The sequence below is a fragment of the Salmo trutta genome, chromosome 14 (assembly GCF_901001165.1).
Source record: "Salmo trutta chromosome 14, fSalTru1.1, whole genome shotgun sequence".
NCBI lineage: Eukaryota > Metazoa > Chordata > Actinopteri > Salmoniformes > Salmonidae > Salmo > Salmo trutta.
The window spans coordinates 66094376-66122372 of NC_042970.1; the positions used below are offsets into that span (position 1 = coordinate 66094376).

The 27997-nt window shown below is 44.6% G+C and overlaps 2 protein-coding genes across 3 annotated transcripts; both read right to left on the reverse strand.

The window, feature by feature from the left end:
• Positions 1-48: 48 nt before the first annotated feature.
• LOC115208682 (keratin, type I cytoskeletal 13-like) lies at positions 49-4547 on the reverse strand. The gene is made up of 7 exons (XM_029776937.1): positions 3856-4547; positions 3212-3294; positions 2732-2888; positions 2411-2572; positions 2146-2271; positions 870-1090; positions 49-675 (listed from the first exon to the last, which is right to left on the reverse strand). Exons 1-7 carry the CDS (start codon positions 4465-4467, stop codon positions 333-335), a joined length of 1704 nt encoding a protein of 567 aa, XP_029632797.1. The 5' UTR covers positions 4468-4547; the 3' UTR covers positions 49-332.
• Positions 4548-12307: 7760 nt separating this feature from the next.
• Positions 12308-26807, reverse strand: LOC115208681 (keratin, type I cytoskeletal 13-like). 2 transcript variants are annotated; one of them, XM_029776936.1, is made up of 7 exons: positions 26115-26801; positions 25471-25553; positions 24991-25147; positions 24670-24831; positions 24405-24530; positions 23129-23349; positions 12308-12574 (listed from the first exon to the last, which is right to left on the reverse strand). In XM_029776936.1, the coding sequence occupies exons 1-7, from the start codon at positions 26724-26726 to the stop codon at positions 12376-12378; spliced, it is 1560 nt and encodes a 519-aa protein (XP_029632796.1). In that variant the 5' UTR covers positions 26727-26801; the 3' UTR covers positions 12308-12375. The 2 variants fall into 2 exon arrangements, with proteins under 2 accessions (XP_029632796.1, XP_029632795.1); XM_029776935.1 differs by lacking the exon at positions 12308-12574 and adding an exon at positions 22296-22934 and having other exon boundaries at positions 26115-26807.
• Between the last annotated feature and the right edge of the window lie 1190 nt (positions 26808-27997).

Consider the following 27997-nt stretch of genomic DNA (forward strand, 5'->3'; position numbering starts at 1 on the left):
GAGCATGCCAGATCAGATACATCAAGTTGAAAGACACAGAAAACAGAATGATGGTGTCAGTAAGTCTGAGCATCTTTATTGCATTCACAATGGGGTCTGTTGTTGGTGTTCCATCCAGATGTTGTAGAATATGTTGTTCTGGAGGTGTTAACCATAGAAATAGAAATACTTTTTATAAGTTGGAACGTTGTATTTTAGGTTACATGAATAAAGGACTGGGGAACAGTAATATTACACTTTCTGGCCTCTCATTTCCAATAACCATTCTAGTAATTATATTTCTATGTGGTTAAGCCATTGCTTGCTGCAGTGCTCGCTGTGTGTCTAGGACCTTAAGAGGTGTGTTTGGTTTCACTTGAGGAGACAACCTTGCCATCCACCATTTCCTCTGTGACAATCACCACCTTGCGTGTGGTGGAGGTGGATGAGCTGGGGCCAGAGCTGGAGGAGGTGGGGCCAGAGCTGAGGGCAGAGCTGGAGGAGCTGAGGTCTGAGTTGAGGCCAGAGCTGAGGCCAGAGCTGGAGGAGCTGAGGCCGGAGCTGAGGCCGGAGCTGAGGCCGGAGCTGAGGCCGGAGCTGAGGCCGGAGCTGAGGCCGGAGCTGAGGCCGGAGCTAGAGGAGCTGATGTGGGAGCTGGAGGAGCTGTGGCCAGATTTCGAGGAGCTGTGAACGAGGCTGTTAGGAAGGGAAACAAATGGTTAGCATAGTTAGCATCTATGATCTATGATCATAAAAAATATCTATTAAAGGTTACATAGCTGTAGATTAATATCAAAAGTAACCATGGCTCAAACTGAGGTCAAATTCAAATGAACATTGTTTTTAAAAATCAAATATTGAGGGAGACATCCAATCGCATCCTGCCTTACCCGCTAGCCTCTCCGTCCAGCAGCCTCCTGTACTCAGCGATCTCCATCTCCAGGCGTGTCTTGATGTCCAGCAGCATCTTGTACTCCTGGCCCTGGCGTTCCATGTCGCTGCGGAGGGACACTAGCTGCTCCTCCAGACTGGTCACTTGGTTCTGGAGGCGTCCCAGCTGCATGGAGTAACGTCCCTCTGTCTCCGCCAGCGTGTTCTCCAGGGAGCCTTTCTATTGGCCGAGAGAGACAGAGATGATGGGTCAAAAACTGTGGGAGTAGGTTTGGAATTTGGAATGTTTACTGTCATACTGAAAAAGTTAGCTTGAGTAATTGAATATGAAGGCAGGAAGAGGTTAGCTATAGTAATGGACAAAACAAAGATGCTTGTCCTAGGTCCCAAGAAACAAAGAGATCTTCTGTTGAATCTGACAATTAATCTTGATGGTTGTACAGTCGTCTCAAATAAAACTGTGAAGGACCTCGGCGTTACTCTGGACCCTGATCTCTGTTTTGACGAACATATCAAGACTGTTTCAAGGACAGCTTTTTTCCATCTACGTAACATTGCAAAAATCAGAAACTTTCTGTCCAAAAATGATGCAGAAAAATGTATCCATGCTTTTGTCACTTCTTGGTTAGACTACTGCAATGCTCTACTTTCCGGCTACCTGGATAAAGCACTAAATAAACGTCAGTTAGTGCTAAACATGGCTGCTAGAATCCTGACTAGAAATAAAACATTTGATCATATTAGTCCATTGCTAGCCTCTCCACACTGGCTTCCTGTTAAGGCAAGGGCTGATTTCAAGGTTTTACTGCTAACATACAAAGAATTACATGGGCTTGCTCCTACCTATCTTTCCGATTTGGTCCTGCCGTACATACCTACACGTACGCTATTGTCACAAGACGCAGGCCTCCTTATTGTCCCTAGAATTTCTGAGCAAACAGCTGGAGGCAGGGCTTTCTCCTATAGCGCTCCATTTTTATGGAATGGTCTGCCTACCCATGTGAGAGATGCAGACTCGGTCTCAACCTTTAAATCTTTATTGAGACTCATCTCTTCAGTAAGTCCTATGATTGAGTGTAGTTTGATTTGATTTGGTGCCTGGCTATAACAACTTGAGGGATAGTGTCAGAGTCCAGGTGAAAATGAGATACTTGAGGGATGGTAGAGAATGATGAAAGAGTCAAATGTTGATTATTGCAGAAAGTTGTAGAAAGTTGTGTACGTAATGTGCCCTAAACTGTGGTCCTTGGTCAGATGTTTGTAATTACATCTCACCATGGTGAGCTGTGACTGCAGTTCGGCTTCCAGGCCCTGCAGTGTGCGACGGATCTCTGAGATCTCTGACTTGGAGGTCTGGAGAACCTCTGTGCTGGACGCCACTTCCTGGTTTAATGTCTCTGTCTGTAAAAAAACAATAAGTGGTCAATCATCACAGGACAAACCAATATTTCAGCTCATGATAGAATGTCACAATGTTACCAACTAGAAGTAAAGCAACATCTACACAATGAACATAGTTTATAGGTTCTAGAGGTTCTACCTTGGTCTGGAACCAGGACTCCAGGTCGCGCTGGTTCTTGGCACTAACAGACTCGTACTGCTCACGGATCTCTGACATGACTCTGGTCAGGTCCTCCTGTGGTGCTGCGTCCACCTCCACGTTAATTTGTCCAGTCATCTGCGTTCTCATGGCAAGCAGTTCCTGTGTAGAAACACATAGTGGTGAGTTTAACAGATTAAGAAGTGACTTACCTCTGCCTGATGGTAACAACTTGACCTGCCCTCTGTCTTCTATTGACATGGTCAATAGATGTAATACATTAAGGGACTGTATGGATATGTTCCATCAGCCCACACCCACCTCCTCATGGTTCTTCTTGAGATAGATGAGCTCCTCCTTCAGCCCCTCGATCTGCATCTCCAGGTCAGATCTGGCCATGGTCATCTCGTCCAGCATCCTCTTCAGCCCGGCGATGTCCGCCTCCACTGACTGACGCATGGCCAGCTCGTTCTCATACCTAAGAGATGGAGAGAGCTTAGGTCAAAGAACTGCCGGAATGTGTTCCTCTGTGAGAATAGCAGGGGGGTTATAGATTCTAGTATTTCATTAAGTTTGGGGAAAATAACAGAAAGTAACACCAGGCTTCTGATATGTCTGTTGGGTGGGTGTGGTTATGGTGGAAGTGAAGGGTAATGTCATTTGGTTTCCTTTTTAATAGATTCAACACAAAATGTAATAAAAAACAGTATGAGGGTTTTTACAGATTTGGGGTTATTCCATGTGGTTAATGTAATGCACCAGCAGTGTACTGTATCTGTGCATGGTGTTGGGTGTACTTACTTGTTTCTGAAGTCGTCTGCAGCGAGCTTTGCGTTGTCCATGTTCAGATAGATGCTTCCGTTCAAGCAGGTGGCAGCCTGGATCTGAGAGGTGGAGGATGGCAAAAACATGTCAGGATGGGGTATTCATGGAATTTGACACAAATGCAGTACACACAAACTGTGATACCACAATGTAATGATTGAGTTCTGAGTTTCAGCTGCACTGTAAATGATAGACCATAGAAGCATTACAGGGAACCTGTTGTCATTATGATCATTGTAAAGCATGACATGACACAAAGAAACAATTTGCAACTTCTGCATTCGCATCGGGGCTATTAAGAGAGAGGTAGGATTGGCTTCAATGATCTGCTTTATTTTCAATGCTTCAGCTGCAAATATGCATACTGTCTTTGCATCTATCTTTGGTGCAAATTCTTGTTTGAATCAATTATAACAAATGTATATAATTTAGCATTTTCTAAAAGTCATAATAATTTCACTATTAGTAGCTTGTTGGAAAAACAAGCTGATGACGTGTACACCATGTACCTGTACTCTCTAACAAAGAATAATATTTTCACAATGCAGACATTATCATGTTTTGACATGCTGTAATGTCATCATTGAGTGCTCTTGCCATCTAGAAGACATGTCACATACCTTTTCCTGAAGGTCGGCGATAGTAGCGTGGAAGCCAGAGTAGTCGCGAGCGCTGGGGGACGTCTTGTTCTCAAGGAACTGACGGATCTTCAACTCCAGCTCACCATTGGCTGCCTCCAGCGAGCGCACCTTCTCCAAGTAGGTGGACAGGCGGTCGTTCAGGTTCTGCATTGTGGCCTTCTCGTTGACCGACACATGGAGGTCAGCTCCACCACCGCCACCACCACCCCCACCCCCACCCATGCCAAAACCATAACTGCCTCCACCACCCGCTCCCATGCCGCCGCCACCCCCTCCCATGCCTAAACCATAACCGCCACCGCCGCCACCACCCCCTCCCATTCCGAAACCATAACCGCCACCGCCACCTCCGCCACCGGAACCGAACGAGGAGCTAGAGATGCGCACCCCAGAGCCTCCTGCACCTCCATACACACTGCCGGCCCTCATGGCAGTGACACGGCCTCCTCCACCGCCACCACCACCCATCGAGGAGAAGCGGGAGGAGCCCATACCCATTCCACCTCCACCTCCAGACCTCATGGCCATGGTGCCACCTCCACCTCCACCGCCGCTGCTGCTGTAGGACATGCTAGATCTGGAGAAGGACATGGCTGCTGAGAGGGAGTCTGCCTGCCTGGGATGAAGAGGAGAGAGAATGTGGTGCACTGCCCAGCCACTGTTCCCTTTTTATGCTGCACAGGGCAGAAGGAGGGAGGGAGGTTGGGAGTAGGACATCGGTGGGAGATGCAGAAGGGAGGAGAAGGGAGGAATACAGGGAGTCATTACCTCATGTAGGGCAGGGCAGGGCTCCTCCACCCATGTTGACAACCTGCTGGCAAATGCGAGGATGCAGAAGGAGATGGTGCGCCAAAGACACACCAGAAGGGCTTTCCAAGAGGTGTTGAGTATTCCATGGTGGTCCAGTCTTTGTCCAAAAACAATGGATAAATGTTGCCATAAATCAGAAGGGTGCAGTCAGTCAGTCAGTGTACATTGGCGTGTTCACACAAACAAGGTGCCAGGCCAGTGCAATTCATTTTGATAAAAGCAATTAATCTGAACGCATTAATCACTATATCATCTATCATACGGTACATGGCCAAAAGGTATGTGGGCACACCTTCAAATTTGTAGATTTGACACTTTCAGCCAAACCCGTTGCTGACAAGTGTATAAAATCAAGCACACAGCTATGTAATCTCCATAAACTAACATTGGCAGTAGAATGGCTTTAATGAAGAGCTCAGTGACTTTCAACGTGGCACCGTCATAGGATGCCACCTTTCCAACAGGTCAGTTTGTCAAATTTCTGCCCTGCTAGTGCTGCCCCAGTCAACTGTAAGTGCTGTTATTGTGAAGATGAAACCTCTAGGAGCAACACCAGCTCAGCCGCGAAGTGGTAGGCCACACAAGCTCACAGAACGGGACCGCCGAGTGCTGAAGCACGTAAAAATAGTCTGTCCTCGGTTGCAACACTCACTACCGAGTTCCAAACTGCCTCTGGAAGCAAGGTCAGTACAAAAACAGTCAGTCTGGAGCTTAATGAAATAGGTTTCCATGGCCGAGCTGCGGCACAAAAGCCTAAGATCAAATCAAATCAAATGTACTTATATAGCCCTTCTTACATCAGCTGATATATCAAAGTGCTGTATAGAAACCCAGCCTAAAACCCCAAACAGCAGGCAATGCTGGTGTAGAAGCACGGTGGCTAGGAAAATTTCCCTAGAAAGGCCAAAACCTAGGAAGAAACCTAGATAGGAACCAGGCTATAAGGAGTGGCCAGTCCTCTTCTTGCTGTGCCGGTTGGAGATTATAACAGAACATGGCCAAGATGTTCAAATGTTCATAAATGACCAGCATGGTCAAATAATAGTAGTCATAGGAAACAGGTCAGTGTTCCATAGCCGCAGGCAGAACAGTTGAAACTGGAGAAGCAGCACGGCTAAGTGGACTGGGGACAACAAGGAGTCATCATGCCAGGTAGTCCTGAGGCATGGTCCTAGGGCTCAGGTCCTCGAGAGAGAGAAAGAGAGAAAGAAAGAAAGAAAGAAAGAAAGAAAGAGAGAATTAGAGAGAGTATTCTTAAATTCAAACAGGACACCGGATAAGACAGGAGAAATACTCCAGATATAACAGACTGACCCTAGCCCCCGACACATAAACTACTGCAGCATAAATACTGGAGGTTGAGACAGGAGGGGTCAGGAGACACTGTGGCCCCATCTGATGATAACCCCGGACAGGGCCAAACAGGCAGGATATAACTCCACCCACTTTGCCAAAGCACAGCCCCCACACCACTAGAGGGATAACTTCAACCACCAACTTACCATCATGAGACAAGGCCGAGTATAGCCCACAAAGATCTCCGCCACGGCACAGCCCAAGGGGGGCGCCAACCCAGACAGGAAGACCATGTCAGTGACTCAACCCACTCAAGTGACGCATCCCTCCTAGGGATGGCAAGGAAGAGCACCAGTAAGCCAGTGACTCAGCCCCTGTAGTAGGGTTAAAGGCAGAGAATCCCAGTGGAGAGAAGGGAACCGGCTAGGCAGAGACAGCAAGGGTGGTTCATTGCTCCAGTGCCTTTCCGTTCACCTTCACAATCCTGGGCCAGACTACACTCAATCATAGGACCTACTGAAGAGATGAGTCTCAATAAAGACTTAAAGGTTGAGACCGAGTCTACGTCTCTCACATGGGTAGGCAGACCATTCCATAAAAATGGAGATCTATAGGAGAAAGCCCTGCCTCCAGCTGTTTGCTTAGAAATTCTAGGGACAATTAGGAGGCCTGCGTCTTGTGACCGTAGCGTATGTGTAGGTATGTACGGCAAGACCAAATCGGAAAGATAAGTAGGAGCAAGCCCATGTAATTCTTTGTAGGTTAGATGTAAAACCTTGAAATCAGCCCTTGCCTTAATGATGTTCTCCGTCCCGTATGCGGGATCAACATCCAGTGTAAAATCATTTCGCCATATTCATAACCGAACAATAGAAAAATTTCATTTTTTTTTCAAATATAGGACAATTTTATATCGTTTTATAGATACACCTCTCCTGAATCTAACCACGTTGTCCGATTTCAAAAAGGCTTTACAGCAAAAGCAAAACATTAGATAATGTTAGAGGAGTATATCGTCAAAGTATTCATATAGCCATTTTCCGACCAACCACATGCATCACAAATAACCAAAAAACAGCTAAATGCAGCACTAACCTTTGACAATCTTCATCAGATGACACTCCTAGGACATCATGTTACACAATACATGCATTCTTTTGTTCGATAAAGTTCCTATTTATATATAAAAACAGCATTTCACATCGGCACGTGACGTTGAGAAACTATTTTCCCTCAAATGCATCCGGTGAATCAGCGCTACAATTTACTAAATTACTATTCGAAAACATTTTTAAAATGTAATATTGTCATTCAAAGAATTATAGATGAACATCTCGTGAAAGCAAATGCATTGCCAGATTAAAAAATAACTTTACTGGGAAATCACACTTTGCAATAAACGACGTGGTATGCTCAGAAAAATAGGCTAGCAATACAGGTCTGCGCCATGTTGGAACAATCGAATATCAAATCTACTCTTGTATATTATTGTAAATATTCCCTTACCTTTGATTATCTTCATCAGAAGGAACTTCCAGGAATCCCAGGTCCCCAACAAATGTAGTTTTGTTCGAATAAGTTCATAATTTATGTCCCAATAGTTTCTTCTTGTTAGTGCGTTCCGAAGGCACCTCAAAATGTTCCGTCGTGCGCGGGACTTCTCCTCACTAAAGCCCCCCCAAAAAATATTTAAGTTTGTTCAAACATGTCAAACGTTGTCTAACATAAATCTTTAGGGCCTTTTTCAACCAGAGCTTCAATAATATTCCATGCGGACGGTTGCATTGTCTTTCAAAACGTTCGAAAGGGGAGGGTAGCCAGGGGCGCCCGGGTCATAATGGTGATGGCCCTCCCCATGTGACCAAGATCAACAGCCTCTCATTCGGTCAGTTTTCACAGTAAAAGACTCAAACTACTTTGTAAAGACTGGGGACATCTAGTGGAAGCCATAGGAAGTGCTCAATGAACCATAACTCACGGTGTGATTTATAGGCAAAGTGCTGAAGTTGAGTCCATAAATCAGATTTCCACATCCAGTTAGAAACTGTCTCGGGGTTTTGACTGCCATATGAGTTCTGTTATACTCACAGACACCATTCAAACAGTTTTAGAACCTTTAGTGTGTTTTCTATCCACATCTATTAATTATATGCATATCCTAGCTTCTGAGTTTGAGTAGGACGCCGTTTAAAATGGGCATGTATTTTTTTCAAAAATCGCTGTAGTGCCCCCTATCCTAGGCGAACTTCAAGAGGTTAACAGGAAGCCAGTGTAGGGAGGCTAGCACTGGAGTAATAGGATCACATTTTTGGGTTCTAGTCAGGATTCTAGCAGCCGTATTTAGCACTAACTGAAGTTTATTTTGTGCTTTATCCAGGTAGCCGGAAAGTAGAGCATTGCAGTAGTCTAACCTAGAAGTAACAGAAGTATGAATACATTTTTCTGCATCAATTTTAGACAGAAAGTTTCTGATTTTTGCAATGTTACGTAGATGGAAAAAAGCTGTCCTTGAAACAGTCTTGATATGTTCGTCAAAACAGAGATCAGGGTCCAGAGTAACGCCGAGGTCCTTCACAGTTTTATTTGAGACGACTGTACAACCATCAAGATTAATTGTCAGATTCAACAGAAGATCTCTTTGTTTCTTGGGACTTAGAACAAGCATCTCTGTTTTGTCCGAGTTTAAAAGTAGAAAGTTTGCAGCCATCCACTTCCTTATGTCTGAAACACAGGCTTCCAGCGAGGGCAATTTTGGGGCTTCACCATGTTTCATTGAAATGTACAGCTGTGTGTCATCCGCATAGCAGTGAAAGGTAACATTATGTTTCTGAATGACATCCCCAAGAGGTAAAATATAAAGTGAAAACAATAGTGGTCCTAAAACGGAACCTTGAGGAACACCGAATTTTACAGTTGATTTGTCAGAGGACAAACCATTCACAGAGACAAACTGATATCTTTCCGACTGATAAGATCTAAACCTGGCCTGAACTTGTCCATGTAGACCAATTTGGGTTTCCAATCTCTCCAACAGAATGTGTTGATCGATGGTATAAAAAGCAGCAATAAGGTCTAGGAGAACGAGGACAGATGCAGAGCCTCGGTCTGACGCTATTAAAAGGTAATTTACCACGTTCACAGGTGTAGTCTCATTGCTATGATAGGGTCTAAAACCAGACTAAAGCATTTCGTATTCATTGTTTGTCTAAAGGAAGGTAGTGAGTTGCCGCGCAACAGCTTTTTCAAAACATTTTGAGAGGAATGGGAGATTCGATATAGGCCGATAGTCTTTTATATTTTCTGGGTCAAGGTTTGGCTTTTTCAAGAGAGGCATTATTACTGCCACTTTTAGTGAGTTTGGTACACATCCGGTGGATAGAGAGCCGTTTGTTATGTTCAACATCGGAGGGCCAAGCACAGGAAGCAGCTCTTTCAGTAGTTTAATTGGAATAGGGTCCAGTTTGCAGGTTGAAGGTTTAGAGGCCATGATTATTTTCATCATTGTGGCAAGAGATATAGTACTAAAACACTTTAGTGTCTCACTTGATCCTAGGTCCTGGCAGAGTTGTGCAGACTCAGGACAACTGAGATTTGGAGGAATACCCAGATTTAAAGAGGAGTCCATAATTTGCTTTCTAATGATCATGATCTTTTCCTCAAAGAAGTTCATAAATGTATTACTGCTGAAGTGAAAGCCATCCTTTCTTGGGGAATGCTGCTTTTTAGTTAGCTTTGCGTCAGTATCAAAAAGGAATTTTGGATTGTTCTTATTTTCTTCAATTAGGTTGGAAAAATATAATGATCGAGCAGCAGTGAGGGCTCTTCGATATTGCACGGTACTGTCTTTCCAAGCTAGTCGGAAGACTTCCAGTTTGGTGTGGCGCCATTTCCGTTCCAATTTTCTGGAAGCTTGCTTCAGAGCTCGGGTATGTTCTGTACACCAGGGAGCTAGTTTCTTATGACAAATGTTTTTAGTTTTTAGGGGTGCAACTGCATCTAGGGTATTGCGCAAGGTTAAATTGAGTTCCTCAGTTAGGTGGTTAACTGATTTTTGTCCTCTGACGTCCTTGGGTAGGCAGAGGGAGTCTGGAAGAGCATCAAGGAATCTTTGGGTTGTCTGAGAATTTATAGCACGACTTTTGATGCTCCTTGGTTGGGGTCTGAGCAGATTATTTGTTGCGATTGCAAACGTAATAAAATAATATCACCATGTGCAATGCCAAGCTTCGGCTGGAGTGGTGTAAAGCTCACCTCCATTGGACTCTGGAACAGTGGAAACGTGTTCTCTGCAGTGATGAATCACGCTTCACCATCTGGCATTCCGACGGATTAATCTGGGTTTGGAAGATGACAGGAGAAACGCTACTGGCCCCAATGCATAGTGCCAATTGTAATGTTTGGTGGAGGAGGAATAATGGTCTGGGGCTGGTTTTCATGGTTCAGGATAGGCCCCTTAGTTCCAGTGAAGGGAAATCTTAACGCTACAGCATACAATGACATTCTATCGAAGACCTTTGGGATCCCATCGAACACCTTTGGGATGAATTGGAAAGCTGACTGCGAACCAAGCCTAATCGCCCAACATCAGTGCCCGACCACACTAATGCTCTTGTGGCTGAATGGAATCAAGTACCCGCAGCAATGTTCCAACATCTAGTGGGAAGCCTTCTAAGAAGAGTGGATGCTGTTATAGTAGCAAAGGGAGGACCAACTCCATATTAATACCCATGATTTTGGAATTAGCTTTCGACGAGCAGGTGTCTACATACTTTTGGCCATGTGTTGTGGGGTGGCAGGTAGCCTAGTGGTTAGAGCATTGGGCCAGTAACCGTAAAGGATGCTGAATTGAATCCCTGAGCTGATAAGGTAAAATCTGTCGTTCTTCCCCTGAACAAAGCAGTTAACCCACTGTTCCCCGGAAGGCCGTCAATAAGAATAAGAATTTGTTCTTAACTGACTTGCCTACTTAAATAAAGGTTACATTTCAAAATAAAAAAATATAGTGTTTAAGTGGTCTGCATCTTGATTTATGGCTGTGCACCACTGTGAGTAGAGCACTCTACTTTTCAAGCTTTTTATAAGTTTCCCAATTCTCCCACAGTCATATCTGGCAAAACGGACTGCACCATCCTCCAATGCCTACTGATGTTGTGTAACAGTGGAGGCTCTTCAGAGGAGGAATATGAGGACCACCCTACTCAGTGATTTCTGAAAAATACTAAATATTTACAAATTAAAAAGTGATGCTTTTTTGATAAAACTCTACTAAATATACTCACGTCACCAAATACCTGATTTCCTAAAACACACTTTCACAATGAAGGTCTACAGAAGTCTCAACAGGACCCTCTATGGTAGCACCCTCGTGTATCCAGAGGACAGCAATTTTCCGTCCTCCTCTGGCTACATCGATTTTCAATGCAAAACCTAGGACACTCTTGCTCCTGACCTACTTCCATAGACCTACATGGTAGTTCTGATGGAGACCACCCAGAAACTCAATGTGGATGTGGATGAGATCAAGTAATAATTTGTCAACAGAACCATCAATAAAGATTATGTGGTTGAATGAGAATAGACTGTGTGGTTTTACTTGTTATAGAGATATTCATTCTTTATCATAGACTAACAATATGAATCTTGAGAATGGATGTCATAGCATATACATTCTGTCATCTAATTTCAAATGAATTGTTTTCAAATCTAAATCTTTCCACCAAAACATGGTTTCCAGCTCTACAGTTGACTCCACAAACACTCTCTATACAGAATAAAACTCTGAATCTAAACCTCTGAATGTTTCTTAATAGAGATAGAATTATATAATTTTGCTGACAACTTGGCCTCATGTGCAAATAATGACAACTTATATGATAGTCAGATGTATAGGAGCATGCCAGATCAGATACATCAAGTTGAAAGACACAGAAAACAGAATGATGGTGTCAGCAAGTCAGAGCATCTTTATTGTATTCACTATGGGGTCTGTTGTTGGTGTCCCATCCAGATGTAGTAGAATATGTTGTTCTGGAGGTGTTAACCATAGAAATAGAATTACCAGAAAATAAATCCCCATTCAAGTCAATGTTCCATGAAGGGTATCTGAGGGGCTTTAGCCATTCTAGAAAGAATAGGAGGATGGAATTCACATCTTAAACTAGAGTTAACCAGAGCTGCCCTTAACAAATAAGACAGATAGCGAAAATAGGGATTATTCATCTGAAGAAGACTTTGTTTAAGTGGTAACGTTGTATTTTAGTTTGCATGAACAAAGCACTGTGGAGCAGTAATATTCCATGTGCTGGCCTTTCATTTCCTATACCCATTCTAGTGATTATATTTCTATGGGGTTAACCCATTGCTTGCTGCAGTGCTCGCTGTGTGTCTAGGACCTTAAGAGGTATGTTTGGTTTCACTTGTGGAGACAACCTTGCCATCCACTAATTCCTCTGTGACGATCACCACCTTGCGTGTGGTGGAGGTGGAGGAGCTGGGGACGGAGCTGGAGGAACTGACAGCAGAGCTGAGGCCGGAGCTAGAGGAGCTGACGTGCGAGCTGGAGGAGCCGTGGCCGGATTTCGAGGAGCTGAGGCTGTGACGAAGGGAAACTCATGGTTAGCATAGTTAGTATCTATGATCATAATAAGTATGGTAACAACTTGACCTGCCCTCTGTCTTCATTATGAATTTGAACACCATTGCTTAACACAGATGTGCTTGAAAGCCACCACCACCCCCTCCCATGACGAAACCGTAACCGCCACCACCGCTGCCACCCCTTCCCATGCCGAAACCTTAACCGCACCACCACAGGTTAGTCAAGGTAATTTGTAAAGGTGAATGCACCAATTTGTAAGTCGCTCTGGATAAGAGCGTCTGCTAAATGACGTAAATGTAAATGTAAATATAATAAACAGCAAGTAGCAGCAGTATAAAAACAAAGGTGTAGGAGGCAGTGGGGGATGGGGGTCAATGTAAATAGTCCGGGTTGCCATGTGATTAATTGTTCAGCAGTCTTATGGCATGGGGTAGAAGCTGTTAAGGAGCCTTCCCTGTAGCTCAGTTGGTAGAGCATGGTGTTTGCAACACCAGGTTTGTGGGTTCGATTCCCACAGGGGGCCAGCACAGAAAAATAATGTATGAAATGAAATGTATGCATTCACTACTGTAAGTTGCTCTGGATAAGGGCGTCTGCTAAATGACATAAATGTAAATGTTTTGGTCCAAGACTTGGCGCTCTGGTGTCGCTTGCCGAGAGAACAGTCTATGACTTCAGTTTCTGGAGTCTTTGACAATTTTGGGGCCTTCCTCTGACACCGCCTGGTATATACTGTAGGTCCTGGATGTCAGGAAGCTTGGCCCCAGTGATGTACTGGGCTGTATGCACTACCCTCTGTAGCGCCTTACGGTCAGATGCTGAGCAGTTGCCATACCAGGCGGTGATGCAACCAGTCATGACCGCCTGTCCTTTTCCTTAAACTTAACAGTCCATTGTTGCTTCATAGTGTTTGTGATTTTATGCATAGACTCACGTACCATTATATAAAGTTTCACTCAACTTTATGCATTTTCCATCCACTGTAGTTGTCTGCAGGTCCAACAAAAGTAGTTTTCCTTCCCTTTCCAACTTTATAGCACCATGGGATGAGCCATTACTCCAGGCATCGTACCCCATGAAAAATAACCACAGATGGGATTAATGATAGAACGTACTGTTCTTTTGCCTTAACACCTTGGCAAGGAATTTGGCATCTGCAGCTTGCAAGAACAAGCTATTGCTTGTTTGCATATTTCCATATAACCAGAGCATGCTCCAGATGTTGCCATTTGAGTCCTATGTTCTGTATGTGTGAAAGTTGATTTGCATTTGGTTAAAGCCAATGAGCATTGCAGAAGTTATGTTCTCATGTTAATGATTTGCAGTAGAATGGATTATTGTGACATTGGTGGAGATGTTGCACTATATACAGCTATTGCCTTTAAGTCAACACGGTCTAACTAGAATATGTAACAGAAAAGTTACATTTAACCTTTGTAGGTAAATTGTCACCATAGCTGACATATTATTAACACGTAAGTTGCAGTGACATCTCACTGGGCTCACCATGTCATTTCTGTAATGAACACGAGGGAGACAGAGAGCTGGTTTCAAGCGCAGGGCACAGCAGGTGTTTAATGTAAAGGACCATAGGAGGAGGCAGGTAGCTGGGTCCAGGGGCAGGCAGCAGGTCATACACAGAGGTCCAAAAAGGCAACAGTACAGGCAGGGAAAAGGCTAGTAACGTAGTCCGGGAGATCAGGAAATAGGTAGATAACAGGAAATCCGATAGGCTAAAGTACAGGCAAAAGGCGTCGTTAGTGAGGCAGGCAAAAACTATCATACATAGGAGGATTAAATCACGCGAAAACCAGCGCTCCGAATAGAAGTGTGTCCAAAATCAAACAATACTTCACAAAGATTAGGTGCAAAGAACTGAACTAAACAGTGTGTGATAATGACATACAGCTGTGTGAATAGGTTATCAGAATTAGGGTGATTGGGATCTGGAGAGTGAGCTGAGTGCAGGGGATCTATGCGTTTGAGAGTGTGGTTTGGAAGCAGACGTTACAATTTCAACATGGACAATTGGGTGATATTTGGTTGAGATGTTGATCAATGAGATCATAACCTATATTCACCCATTCAAAAAGACAGACAAAAGTTTGTTGAATTACCAATGTGTTATCACTATGCTTTAAACCAGGGGTGTCAAACTCATTTTAGCTCAGGGGCCACATGGAGGAAAATCTATTCCCAAGTGGGCCGGACCGGTAAAATCATGGTATATATAACTTAAAAACAACAACTTCAGATTGTTTTCTTTGTTTTAATACGATCAACATAAAGCTGGAGCCTGAGGACAGTGTGTCCACAATAGTACAAGCACAACATCACTATTAATCATAAAACACCTCAAGTTTATTTGAAAATTCTAAAGAAAAAGAACACACAAACACACAATGCCTCAGTGATTCACAGAAGTATATCACAGATCACAGAACTATATCAGGGTGTCTCATGCAGCACTTTAAGTGGGGTTGCATAGTTTAGTTGACTCCTGATACCTGGCATCGTTTAGCTTTCACCAGCACATCAATATCAGGCGTCACATCCTGAGTGGCAGCCAACTTCAGGATGTGATTCAAGTGCTTGTGCGTGAGCCTTGAGCACAGCTTTGTTTTATTTATGCTCATTACAGAGAACTTGCTCACAAAGACATGTGGTTCCAAACATGCACAACAGTTTTGCAGCGAGGGCTGTCAAGTTGGGGTAACCTGGCAAGAGATTCTGATAAAATGTGTCCAAGCCAGCTGCGGCAAATTTGCCCTTCATATCCGAGTCACACTGCAAGTCTATTATTTCAAGCTGACGGGCAGATCAGAGGGATTCACGGTGAATGGCAAAAAACGTTGAAGTCTTTCTCCAGTTCACCAAAAATCTGAAAGCGTTGCTCAAACTCCCGTAACAGTCCCGTTATTTTATCTTTGAACCGCTTCATGTCTGCCACATGTTGGGTCGCGCACACATTTTTCAGACAGGAGAAGTGAGCTGCATCACCACCGGCGAGTTGCGTCTCCCACAATGACAGCTTCAACTTGAAAGAACGTATGCTGTCATAATACTGCGTGACGACTTTGTTGCGCCCTTGCAGCTGTTTGTTCAAGTTATTCAGGTGCTCTGTAACATCCACCATAAATGCAAGGTCCTGCATCCATTCTGCGGAATGAAATTCTAACACTGGTTTGCCCTTTTCTTCCATGAACTGTTCAATTTCTTCTCGTAAATCAAAGAAACGCCTAAGCACAGCACCTCGGCTTAACCATCTTACCTCAGTGTGGTATGGCAGGCCATAGATGTGGTCTTTCTCTCTGAGAAGGCTGTCAAACTGACGGTGATTCAGGCTTCTGGATCGGATGAAATTAACAGTTTGGATGACCACCTTCATGACGTTATCCATCTTTAATGACTTGCAACACAAAGCCTCCTGGTGCAAAATACAGTGAAAAGTCCAAAAATCACGTCCTCCATTTGCAGATTGCACTTTCTCTCTGAACTTTGTCACAACGCCTGCTTTTTTCCCGATCATTGAGGGCGCACCATCTGTAGCCAGGCTGACAGCGCGGGACCAGTCCACTCCGACCCTGTCCAGCGCGCCGAAAATATCAGCTGCTGTCGTTGTATCTGTCATCGGCACCAACTCCACGAACTCCTCGGTGACGGTCAATGTGTCATCAACTCCGCGGATGAAAATGGCCAGTTGTGCAACATCTGTAATGTCCGTACTTTCATCAATTGCAACTGAAAACCCAATAAATGACTTTACTTTTTGCTTCAACTGGCTGTCCAAATCCACTGAAAGATCGGAAATCCTGACTGCAACTGTGTTTCTTGTCAGGCTGATATTTGCAAAAGCCTGGCGCTTTTCAGGGCACACAATCTCCGCTGCCTTCATCATGCATGTTTTTACAAATTCACCCTCACTAAATGGTTTTGAAGCCACTGCGATTTCATTAGCAATGAGGTAGCTAGCTTTCACTGCAGCGTCACTGATGTCTCGGCTGTGAGTAAACACAGACTGCTGTTTCTTCAGACCCGCCAGACCCGCGTCCACTTGTATCTTTTTTGACAGAGACATATTGGGGCAATGATGGAGCCAAAGCAAATAATGTTAGAAAGTAGAAGTCGTAATAAATATCGCGGGCAAAACAAAGTAGCTCATCCTGACTGGCTGCACTTGCTTGACCTACTTGCTCTGCTCCGGTATAAACAGTTTGCTTGCTTAACACAATTGCTATTGCGCCATCCAGTGGATGCAATTGGAACAGCAGTTTATTTTGAGAAATTGCAGCTCATTTTTATACTTTACAAAATCATCTCGCGGGCCGGATTAAACCCCTTTGCGGGCCTGATCCGGCCCGCGGGCCGGACGTTTGACACCCCTGCTTTAAACCATCCAAAAACAATGGAACAACGTTGCCTGATTTTTCGTTTAGTTGTCACCTAAATGTGTTATAGCTGCACTTTCAACCGTTTAGCACAACGTTCAAATGGCAAAACTATGACAGAAATGTTGTGTGTTTGTACAACTCAATGTGATGTCACTGTGCTTCATCTAATAGCACAACCAAATGAGCTGAATTGCAGTTTTCAATAAAAGTACATGGTGCAAGCAAGGGCGGACTAGAACCAGAAATGTGGCCCTGGCATTTCTGTTTTAAAGCTAAGTTCCTGCAATACTACTTCGATTAGCATGACATCTATTGTTGGGTATGCTATTTCATGATAATAATTATGACAAAATGTAGTCTAGAGTAAATTGCACAGCCATATCCCACTCTTATCCCTCCATTCCCCACTTTCTTTCGTACCCACATTTCTCTCAAACCAAGAGGAGTAAAATTAAAATAGTGTATTTGCCTCTGGTCACAAAAGTTGAAATTAGCATTAGTCAAACATTTCTATCTCTATAACGTCTCCTAAACTCTCCTGGTTTGTGTCATGCATATATGCATCTCTCAACTATATAGAATAACATGTGCTATGACATGGCAGTGTGCAATGTACTCTCATGACCATACCTGCACTCTGCAGGCTTTTACAAACCCTCAGAAACTGGCATCTTGGTGCTGGCGTGGGATCGAGGATTGTGGGAGGTGGAAGGGGTTCATGTGGTCCATAATAGACCTTTTCTTTTATACAATTCCTTGTCTTCACCATTAGCCTTTGCAACCTCAAAAATAAAATGTTCTGTCTGTATGTTGTTTTTAATGATTGGTATTGATAATTAATATAATCACAGAAACCTGTATATGGGATGTTTTTTCCCATCAACACGTCTCCTTCTACACTAGGGGCGATAAAGTCCTAGACCACTGTTACTCTATCCACAAGCAAGCATACAAGGCCCTTCCTTGTCCCCACTTCGGCAAATCAGATCATGACTATATACTCCTACTTCCTGTCTACAAGGTCAAACAGGAAATACCCGCTCCATAGAGGAATGGTCCCCCGAATCGGAGACTAAGCTACAAGACTGCTGTGCTAGCGCTGACTGGAATATTTTACGTTACTCAGCCGATATCATCGACAAGCTAACCACCTCCGTCAACGGCTTTATTAGGAAATACATCAGCGACGCTGCTTCCCCAATCAAAAGCCCTGATTTAACACAGAGTTTGGTGCTAAGCTAAAGGACAGGTTTAGCGCACACAGGAATATCGCAGCCAACTCCAAGGCTATGGCTAAGGACACAAACAAGTACAAGAAGTCCTGCTACGATCTCCAGACAGCCATCAAACAAGCAAAAGGACAATATAGGAACACGCTGGAATCCTATTACACAGACTCTGACCCCCGCCGCATGTGGCAAGGGCTATAGTCCATTACGGATTACAAAGGAAGGCCCAGCCATGATCTTCCCAATGATGTCTCTCTACTAGAAGAACTCAATGCATTTAATGCACGCTTCAACAAAAACAACACCGAGCCGAGCATGAGCGCACCCGCCGATTCAGAGCCCTGGGGGATCTCGCTAATCAGGTTAACACTCAGTATTCCAGGGCACGTTCTCAGTGCGTGCGCAGAACAGCCATTAACAACCTCTCCTTGTCTCTAATCCCCACGTCTCAAGCTGACCCCCATCATTCCTGTTCCCAAGAACTCTAAGACTACCTGCCACAATGACTACCGCCCTGTAGGACTCACATCTGTAATCATGAAGTGTTTTGAAAGGCTGGTTATGGCACACATCAACTCCATTATTCCAGACACCCTAGACCCACTCCAATTTGCATACCGCCCCAACAGATCGACGCATACTCAATTGCACTCCACACTGCTCTCACCCACCAAGAGAAGAGGAATACCTACGTGAGAATGCTGTTCAATGACACCTCCCTCTGCAACTGGATCCTGAATTTCATGATAGGCCGACCCAAGGTGGTGAGGGTAGGCAACATAACCTCCGCCACACTGACCATCAACATGGCGGCCACAAAAGGGTGTGTGCTTAGTCCCTTGTTGTTCTCCCTGTTCACCCACGACTGCTTGGCCACGCACGACTCCGACACCATCAAATTTGCTGACGACACGACGGTGGTAGGCCTGATCACCGGTGACTATGAGACCGCTTACAGGGAGGAGGTCAGTGATCTGACAGAGTGGTGCCAGGACAACAACCTCCCTCTCAACATCAGTAAGACCAAGGAGCTGATCGTGGACAACATTAAAGAGGAGGGTGAGCACTCCCCCATCCACATCGATGGGGATGTAGTGGAGTGGGCCGAGAGCTTCAAGTTCCTCGGTGTCCAAATCACTAAGGACTTAAAATAGCCCACACACACAGTCGTGAAGAAGGCATGACAGCGCGTCTTCCTCCTCAGGAGATTGAAAAGATTTGGCATGGGCCCTCAAGTCCTCAAAAAGGTATATAGCTGCACCATTGAGAGCATCATGACTGGCTGCATCACTGATTGGTATGGCAACTGCACCACCCTCGATTTCATGGTGCCCCAGAGGGTGGGGTGGACAGCCCAGTACATCCCTGGGGCCAAGCTCCCTACCATCCATGACTTCTATATCAGGTGGTGTGAAAGGAAGGCCCAGAAAAGACTCCAGCCACCCAAGCCATAAACTGTTCTCACGGCAAGTGGTACCAGTACGTGACACCAACGGGCTCCTGAACAGCTTCTGTCCTCAGCCATAAAATGGCCAAATAGCTCATCTCAGTTACCCAGAAGCTTCTCGTAAAAGTTTGAACATTTCTTTTTTTTACTTTTGGAGGGAATGCCTTTAACAATTATGATTACCTTTGTTCAAAGGAAGGAAGCGAAGTTTCCTCCTTCGCCACGTGGAAACTCTCAGCTAAAGTCCTCCCTTTAATTAATTTCACCAGTATTTATCTTGACTTTGTGGCTGTGGAATCTAGTGGAAACCGCTTATCATCCGCACACAGGCTTAAAAATCACTGTACCAGTTTACGCACCGCCTTCGCCCCAATTCTGATTCATCCAAATAATCAATGATGAAAACGGAAAACCAGGAACCACCGCCGCTGGTAATCACATTATTCTACGTGAGCCTTGACAGATTCTCGCCGTTTCATCTGTCCACAAAAATCTGTCCACGAGATATTACTAAATAGCTAACCAAATCACTACACGGTCTCTCTGTACTGACCCTTTTTATGGATTTCTTTATTTTTGCACTTACTTTATGCACACTCACAGGACTCTACACACTCACATTGATACTCCCACACACACACACACACACACACACACACACACACACACACACACACACACACACACACACACACACACACACATCTGCTAACCATGTGTGTGTGACAAATTAAATTTGATTTGATTTGACACACACAAACACACACACACACACTTAATTTTCTCACACACACAGAACACACACACACATTCATGCTGACTCTACACACACAAACACAAACAATCATCATATACGCTGCTGCTACTCTGTTGATCAGACACAAGCAAAGAATGTACATGTTTGACAGGAATGAAAATGCAGAACCCCCCCAGGAGAAAATGTATGAAGCATGTACTATGTAAAGTGACCTCTGCCTGTCCTCTCCCCTCCAAAAAGATGACAGACCGCACAATCTAGTGGGCCATGATTATGTCCTAGCTAAATTCCCAAATCTGGCCCTCCAACCGTGATGACCATCTAATCATCCAAAGCTTTCTAATGGACTTTTTCACCCCCTCACCTCTCCCCTGCAGCTATTCCCAGGTTGTTGCTATAAATAAGAATGAGTTCTCTTCTCAGTCAATTCACCTGGTAGAATAAAGGTTAAATAAAGCAATGGTGTACACCCACCTCTAAGTTTGGATTGCAGCTTGTGCCTACTGTGCAATCACCCATAAAGGTTGGCAGGTAGGCTAGCAGTTAGAGAGGGGAGCCAGCAACCGGGTTGCAAGATTGAATCCCGGGTCCGACGGGAAAAATCAGTCGGGAAGTGAGCTGGCAACCGGAGGGTTACTGGTATCAAATCTTAGACATCATTGCCTGCTGTTGTGCCCTTGAGCAAGGCACTTAACCCCCCACAACAAAAGCTCCGTTTTAGTTTGATTTTAGTTTGATTCTTTATATAAATAAAGCATGCAAAAGCTTGTTTGTGTGTAAACTAAGGTATACCGCTTCATTTTAGCCTCAACCTTTTGTAATTCATAACTTATTATCTGTTTGTTTGTGGCTGTCACACGGAGCAGAGTACAGCAGTGCAACTTTGTCGCCACTGTCACTCACCAGATTCACCTGTAACTCAACCCCTGTCCATTGGCATTACGTAACTGGTTCTTCCAGACATCCAATGTAGAAACAAACAGACGCCCTTTTCTTGAACAAATATGTCATGAAGAAGACATTCTATAGCAATATTCTCTAGAACACAATCTAGTGATATTATGGCTTTTACAAGCAATGCTAAATCAGAATGTGCAGTCAGTTTGTCAGTCCGCATTGACATGTTCACACAAAGAAGGATCCAGGGCAATGCAATCAGTTTAGATAAAAGCAATTCATCTGAATGCATGTATTACTATATTGGATGAAGGCAGAAGACACATTTGAGTTGAATGCATTCAGTTGTGCAACTGACTAGGTATCCCCCTTTCCCTTACATGTGGTCTGCATCTTGATTTATGGCTGTGCACCACTGTGAGTAGAGCACTCTACTTTTCAAGCCTTGTATGAGTTTCTCAAATCTCCCACAGGCATATCTGTCAACACTAACCCTCTAACTCCACTGTGTGGTCTCACTTGTTTCAGAGATATTAATGCTTTATCATAGACTGACTATATGAATCTGTGAGTATGGATGTCAAAGCAGATACATTTTGTGCTCTCATTTCATATGACTTGATTTCAATTTGACATCTTTCCACCAAAACATTGTGTCCAGCACTAGAGTTGACTCCACAAACACTCTCCATACAGCATATAACTCTGAATCTAATGCTTGAAAAACTGAGTTTGATTAATAGAGATATAATTATATAATTTTGCTGACAACTGCATTCAAGTTTCTACTATCACCATTTCTAAAAAATATTGGCAAGTATTAAACTCAGTACAAGTGAATGTCCTAAATATATTCAAGATCACACTGACGCATATACTTTCTCAAGACAATAGAATTGGCCTCATGTGCAAAAGATGACAACCTATATGATAGTCAGATGTATATGAGCATGCCAGATCAGATACATCAAGTTGAAAGACACAGAAAACAGAATGATGGTGTCAGTAAGTCTGAGCATCTTTATTGCATTCACAATGGGGTCTGTTGTTGGTGTTCCATCCAGATGTTGTAGAATATGTTGTTCTGGAGGTGTTAACCATAGAAATAGAAATACTTTTTATAAGTTGGAACGTTGTATTTTAGGTTACATGAATAAAGGACTGGGGAACAGTAATATTACACTTTCTGGCCTCTCATTTCCAATAACCATTCTAGTAATTATATTTCTATGTGGTTAAGCCATTGCTTGCTGCAGTGCTCGCTGTGTGTCTAGGACCTTAAGAGGTGTGTTTGGTTTCACTTGAGGAGACAACCTTGCCATCCACCATTTCCTCTGTGACAATCACCACCTTGCGTGTGGTGGAGGTGGATGAGCTGGGGCCAGAGCTGGAGGAGGTGGGGCCAGAGCTGAGGGCAGAGCTGGAGGAGCTGAGGTCTGAGTTGAGGCCAGAGCTGAGGCCAGAGCTGGAGGAGCTGAGGCCGGAGCTGAGGCCGGAGCTGAGGCCGGAGCTGAGGCCGGAGCTGAGGCCGGAGCTGAGGCCGGAGCTGAGGCCGGAGCTGAGGCCGGAGCTAGAGGAGCTGATGTGGGAGCTGGAGGAGCTGTGGCCAGATTTCGAGGAGCTGTGAACGAGGCTGTTAGGAAGGGAAACAAATGGTTAGCATAGTTAGCATCTATGATCTATGATCATAAAAAATATCTATTAAAGGTTACATAGCTGTAGATTAATATCAAAAGTAACCATGGCTCAAACTGAGGTCAAATTCAAATGAACATTGTTTTTAAAAATCAAATATTGAGGGAGACATCCAATCGCATCCTGCCTTACCCGCTAGCCTCTCCGTCCAGCAGCCTCCTGTACTCAGCGATCTCCATCTCCAGGCGTGTCTTGATGTCCAGCAGCATCTTGTACTCCTGGCCCTGGCGTTCCATGTCGCTGCGGAGGGACACTAGCTGCTCCTCCAGACTGGTCACTTGGTTCTGGAGGCGTCCCAGCTGCATGGAGTAACGTCCCTCTGTCTCCGCCAGCGTGTTCTCCAGGGAGCCTTTCTATTGGCCGAGAGAGACAGAGATGATGGGTCAAAAACTGTGGGAGTAGGTTTGGAATTTGGAATGTTTACTGTCATACTGAAAAAGTTAGCTTGAGTAATTGAATATGAAGGCAGGAAGAGGTTAGCTATAGTAATGGACAAAACAAAGATGCTTGTCCTAGGTCCCAAGAAACAAAGAGATCTTCTGTTGAATCTGACAATTAATCTTGATGGTTGTACAGTCGTCTCAAATAAAACTGTGAAGGACCTCGGCGTTACTCTGGACCCTGATCTCTGTTTTGACGAACATATCAAGACTGTTTCAAGGACAGCTTTTTTCCATCTACGTAACATTGCAAAAATCAGAAACTTTCTGTCCAAAAATGATGCAGAAAAATGTATCCATGCTTTTGTCACTTCTTGGTTAGACTACTGCAATGCTCTACTTTCCGGCTACCTGGATAAAGCACTAAATAAACGTCAGTTAGTGCTAAACATGGCTGCTAGAATCCTGACTAGAAATAAAACATTTGATCATATTAGTCCATTGCTAGCCTCTCCACACTGGCTTCCTGTTAAGGCAAGGGCTGATTTCAAGGTTTTACTGCTAACATACAAAGAATTACATGGGCTTGCTCCTACCTATCTTTCCGATTTGGTCCTGCCGTACATACCTACACGTACGCTATTGTCACAAGACGCAGGCCTCCTTATTGTCCCTAGAATTTCTGAGCAAACAGCTGGAGGCAGGGCTTTCTCCTATAGCGCTCCATTTTTATGGAATGGTCTGCCTACCCATGTGAGAGATGCAGACTCGGTCTCAACCTTTAAATCTTTATTGAGACTCATCTCTTCAGTAAGTCCTATGATTGAGTGTAGTTTGATTTGATTTGGTGCCTGGCTATAACAACTTGAGGGATAGTGTCAGAGTCCAGGTGAAAATGAGATACTTGAGGGATGGTAGAGAATGATGAAAGAGTCAAATGTTGATTATTGCAGAAAGTTGTAGAAAGTTGTGTACGTAATGTGCCCTAAACTGTGGTCCTTGGTCAGATGTTTGTAATTACATCTCACCATGGTGAGCTGTGACTGCAGTTCGGCTTCCAGGCCCTGCAGTGTGCGACGGATCTCTGAGATCTCTGACTTGGAGGTCTGGAGAACCTCTGTGCTGGACGCCACTTCCTGGTTTAATGTCTCTGTCTGTAAAAAAACAATAAGTGGTCAATCATCACAGGACAAACCAATATTTCAGCTCATGATAGAATGTCACAATGTTACCAACTAGAAGTAAAGCAACATCTACACAATGAACATAGTTTATAGGTTCTAGAGGTTCTACCTTGGTCTGGAACCAGGACTCCAGGTCGCGCTGGTTCTTGGCACTAACAGACTCGTACTGCTCACGGATCTCTGACATGACTCTGGTCAGGTCCTCCTGTGGTGCTGCGTCCACCTCCACGTTAATTTGTCCAGTCATCTGCGTTCTCATGGCAAGCAGTTCCTGTGTAGAAACACATAGTGGTGAGTTTAACAGATTAAGAAGTGACTTACCTCTGCCTGATGGTAACAACTTGACCTGCCCTCTGTCTTCTATTGACATGGTCAATAGATGTAATACATTAAGGGACTGTATGGATATGTTCCATCAGCCCACACCCACCTCCTCATGGTTCTTCTTGAGATAGATGAGCTCCTCCTTCAGCCCCTCGATCTGCATCTCCAGGTCAGATCTGGCCATGGTCATCTCGTCCAGCATCCTCTTCAGCCCGGCGATGTCCGCCTCCACTGACTGACGCATGGCCAGCTCGTTCTCATACCTAAGAGATGGAGAGAGCTTAGGTCAAAGAACTGCCGGAATGTGTTCCTCTGTGAGAATAGCAGGGGGGTTATAGATTCTAGTATTTCATTAAGTTTGGGGAAAATAACAGAAAGTAACACCAGGCTTCTGATATGTCTGTTGGGTGGGTGTGGTTATGGTGGAAGTGAAGGGTAATGTCATTTGGTTTCCTTTTTAATAGATTCAACACAAAATGTCACAAAAAACAGTATGAGGGTTTTTACAGATTTGGGGTTATTCCATGTGGTTAATGTAATGCACCAGCAGTGTACTGTATCTGTGCATGGTGTTGGGTGTACTTACTTGTTTCTGAAGTCGTCTGCAGCGAGCTTTGCGTTGTCCATGTTCAGATAGATGCTTCCGTTCAAGCAGGTGGCAGCCTGGATCTGAGAGGTGGAGGATGGCAAAAACATGTCAGGATGGGGTATTCATGGAATTTGACACAAATGCAGTACACACAAACTGTGATACCACAATGTAATGATTGAGTTCTGAGTTTCAGCTGCACTGTAAATGATAGACCATAGAAGCATTACAGGGAACCTGTTGTCATTATGATCATTGTAAAGCATGACATGACACAAAGAAACAATTTGCAACTTCTGCATTCGCATCGGGGCTATTAAGAGAGAGGTAGGATTGACTTCAATGATCTGCTTTATTTTCAATGCTTCAGCTGCAAATATGCATACTGTCTTTGCATCTATCTTTGGTGCAAATTCTTGTTTGAATCAATTATAACAAATGTATATAATTTAGCATTTTCTAAAAGTCATAATAATTTCACTATTAGTAGCTTGTTGGAAAAACAAGCTGATGACGTGTACACCATGTACCTGTACTCTCTAACAAAGAATAATATTTTCACAATGCAGACATTATCATGTTTTGACATGCTGTAATGTCATCATTGAGTGCTCTTGCCATCTAGAAGACATGTCACATACCTTTTCCTGAAGGTCGGCGATAGTAGCGTGGAAGCCAGAGTAGTCGCGAGCGCTGGGGGACGTCTTGTTCTCAAGAAACTGACGGATCTTCAACTCCAGCTCACCATTGGCTGCCTCCAGCGAGCGCACCTTCTCCAAGTAGGTGGACAGGCGGTCGTTCAGGTTCTGCATTGTGGCCTTCTCGTTGACCGACACATGGAGGTCAGCTCCACCACCGCCGCCACCACCCCCACCCCCACCCATGCCAAAACCATAACTGCCTCCACCACCCGCTCCCATGCCGCCGCCACCCCCTCCCATGCCTAAACCATAACCGCCACCGCCGCCACCACCCCCTCCCATTCCGAAACCATAACCGCCACCGCCACCTCCGCCACCGGAACCGAACGAGGAGCTAGAGATGCGCACCCCAGAGCCTCCTGCACCTCCATACACACTGCCGGCCCTCATGGCAGTGACACGGCCTCCTCCACCGCCACCACCACCCATCGAGGAGAAGCGGGAGGAGCCCATACCCATTCCACCTCCACCTCCAGACCTCATGGCCATGGTGCCACCTCCACCTCCACCGCCGCTGCTGCTGTAGGACATGCTAGATCTGGAGAAGGACATGGCTGCTGAGAGGGAGTCTGCCTGCCTGGGATGAAGAGGAGAGAGAATGTGGTGCACTGCCCAGCCACTGTTCCCTTTTTATGCTGCACAGGGCAGAAGGAGGGAGGGAGGTTGGGAGTAGGACATCGGTGGGAGATGCAGAAGGGAGGAGAAGGGAGGAATACAGGGAGTCATTACCTCATGTAGGGCAGGGCAGGGCTCCTCCACCCATGTTGACAACCTGCTGGCAAATGCGAGGATGCAGAAGGAGATGGTGCGCCAAAGACACACCAGAAGGGCTTTCCAAGAGGTGTTGAGTATTCCATGGTGGTCCAGTCTTTGTCCAAAAACAATGGATAAATGTTGCCATAAATCAGAAGGGTGCAGTCAGTCAGTCAGTGTACATTGGCGTGTTCACACAAACAAGGTGCCAGGCCAGTGCAATTCATTTTGATAAAAGCAATTAATCTGAACGCATTAATCACTATATCATCTATCATACGGTACATGGCCAAAAGGTATGTGGGCACACCTTCAAATTTGTAGATTTGACACTTTCAGCCAAACCCGTTGCTGACAAGTGTATAAAATCAAGCACACAGCTATGTAATCTCCATAAACTAACATTGGCAGTAGAATGGCTTTAATGAAGAGCTCAGTGACTTTCAACGTGGCACCGTCATAGGATGCCACCTTTCCAACAGGTCAGTTTGTCAAATTTCTGCCCTGCTAGTGCTGCCCCAGTCAACTGTAAGTGCTGTTATTGTGAAGATGAAACCTCTAGGAGCAACACCAGCTCAGCCGCGAAGTGGTAGGCCACACAAGCTCACAGAACGGGACCGCCGAGTGCTGAAGCACGTAAAAATAGTCTGTCCTCGGTTGCAACACTCACTACCGAGTTCCAAACTGCCTCTGGAAGCAAGGTCAGTACAAAAACAGTCAGTCTGGAGCTTAATGAAATAGGTTTCCATGGCCGAGCTGCGGCACAAAAGCCTAAGATCAAATCAAATCAAATGTACTTATATAGCCCTTCTTACATCAGCTGATATATCAAAGTGCTGTATAGAAACCCAGCCTAAAACCCCAAACAGCAGGCAATGCTGGTGTAGAAGCACAGTGGCTAGGAAAATTTCCCTAGAAAGGCCAAAACCTAGGAAGAAACCTAGATAGGAACCAGGCTATAAGGAGTGGCCAGTCCTCTTCTTGCTGTGCCGGTTGGAGATTATAACAGAACATGGCCAAGATGTTCAAATGTTCATAAATGACCAGTATGGTCAAATAATAGTAGTCAT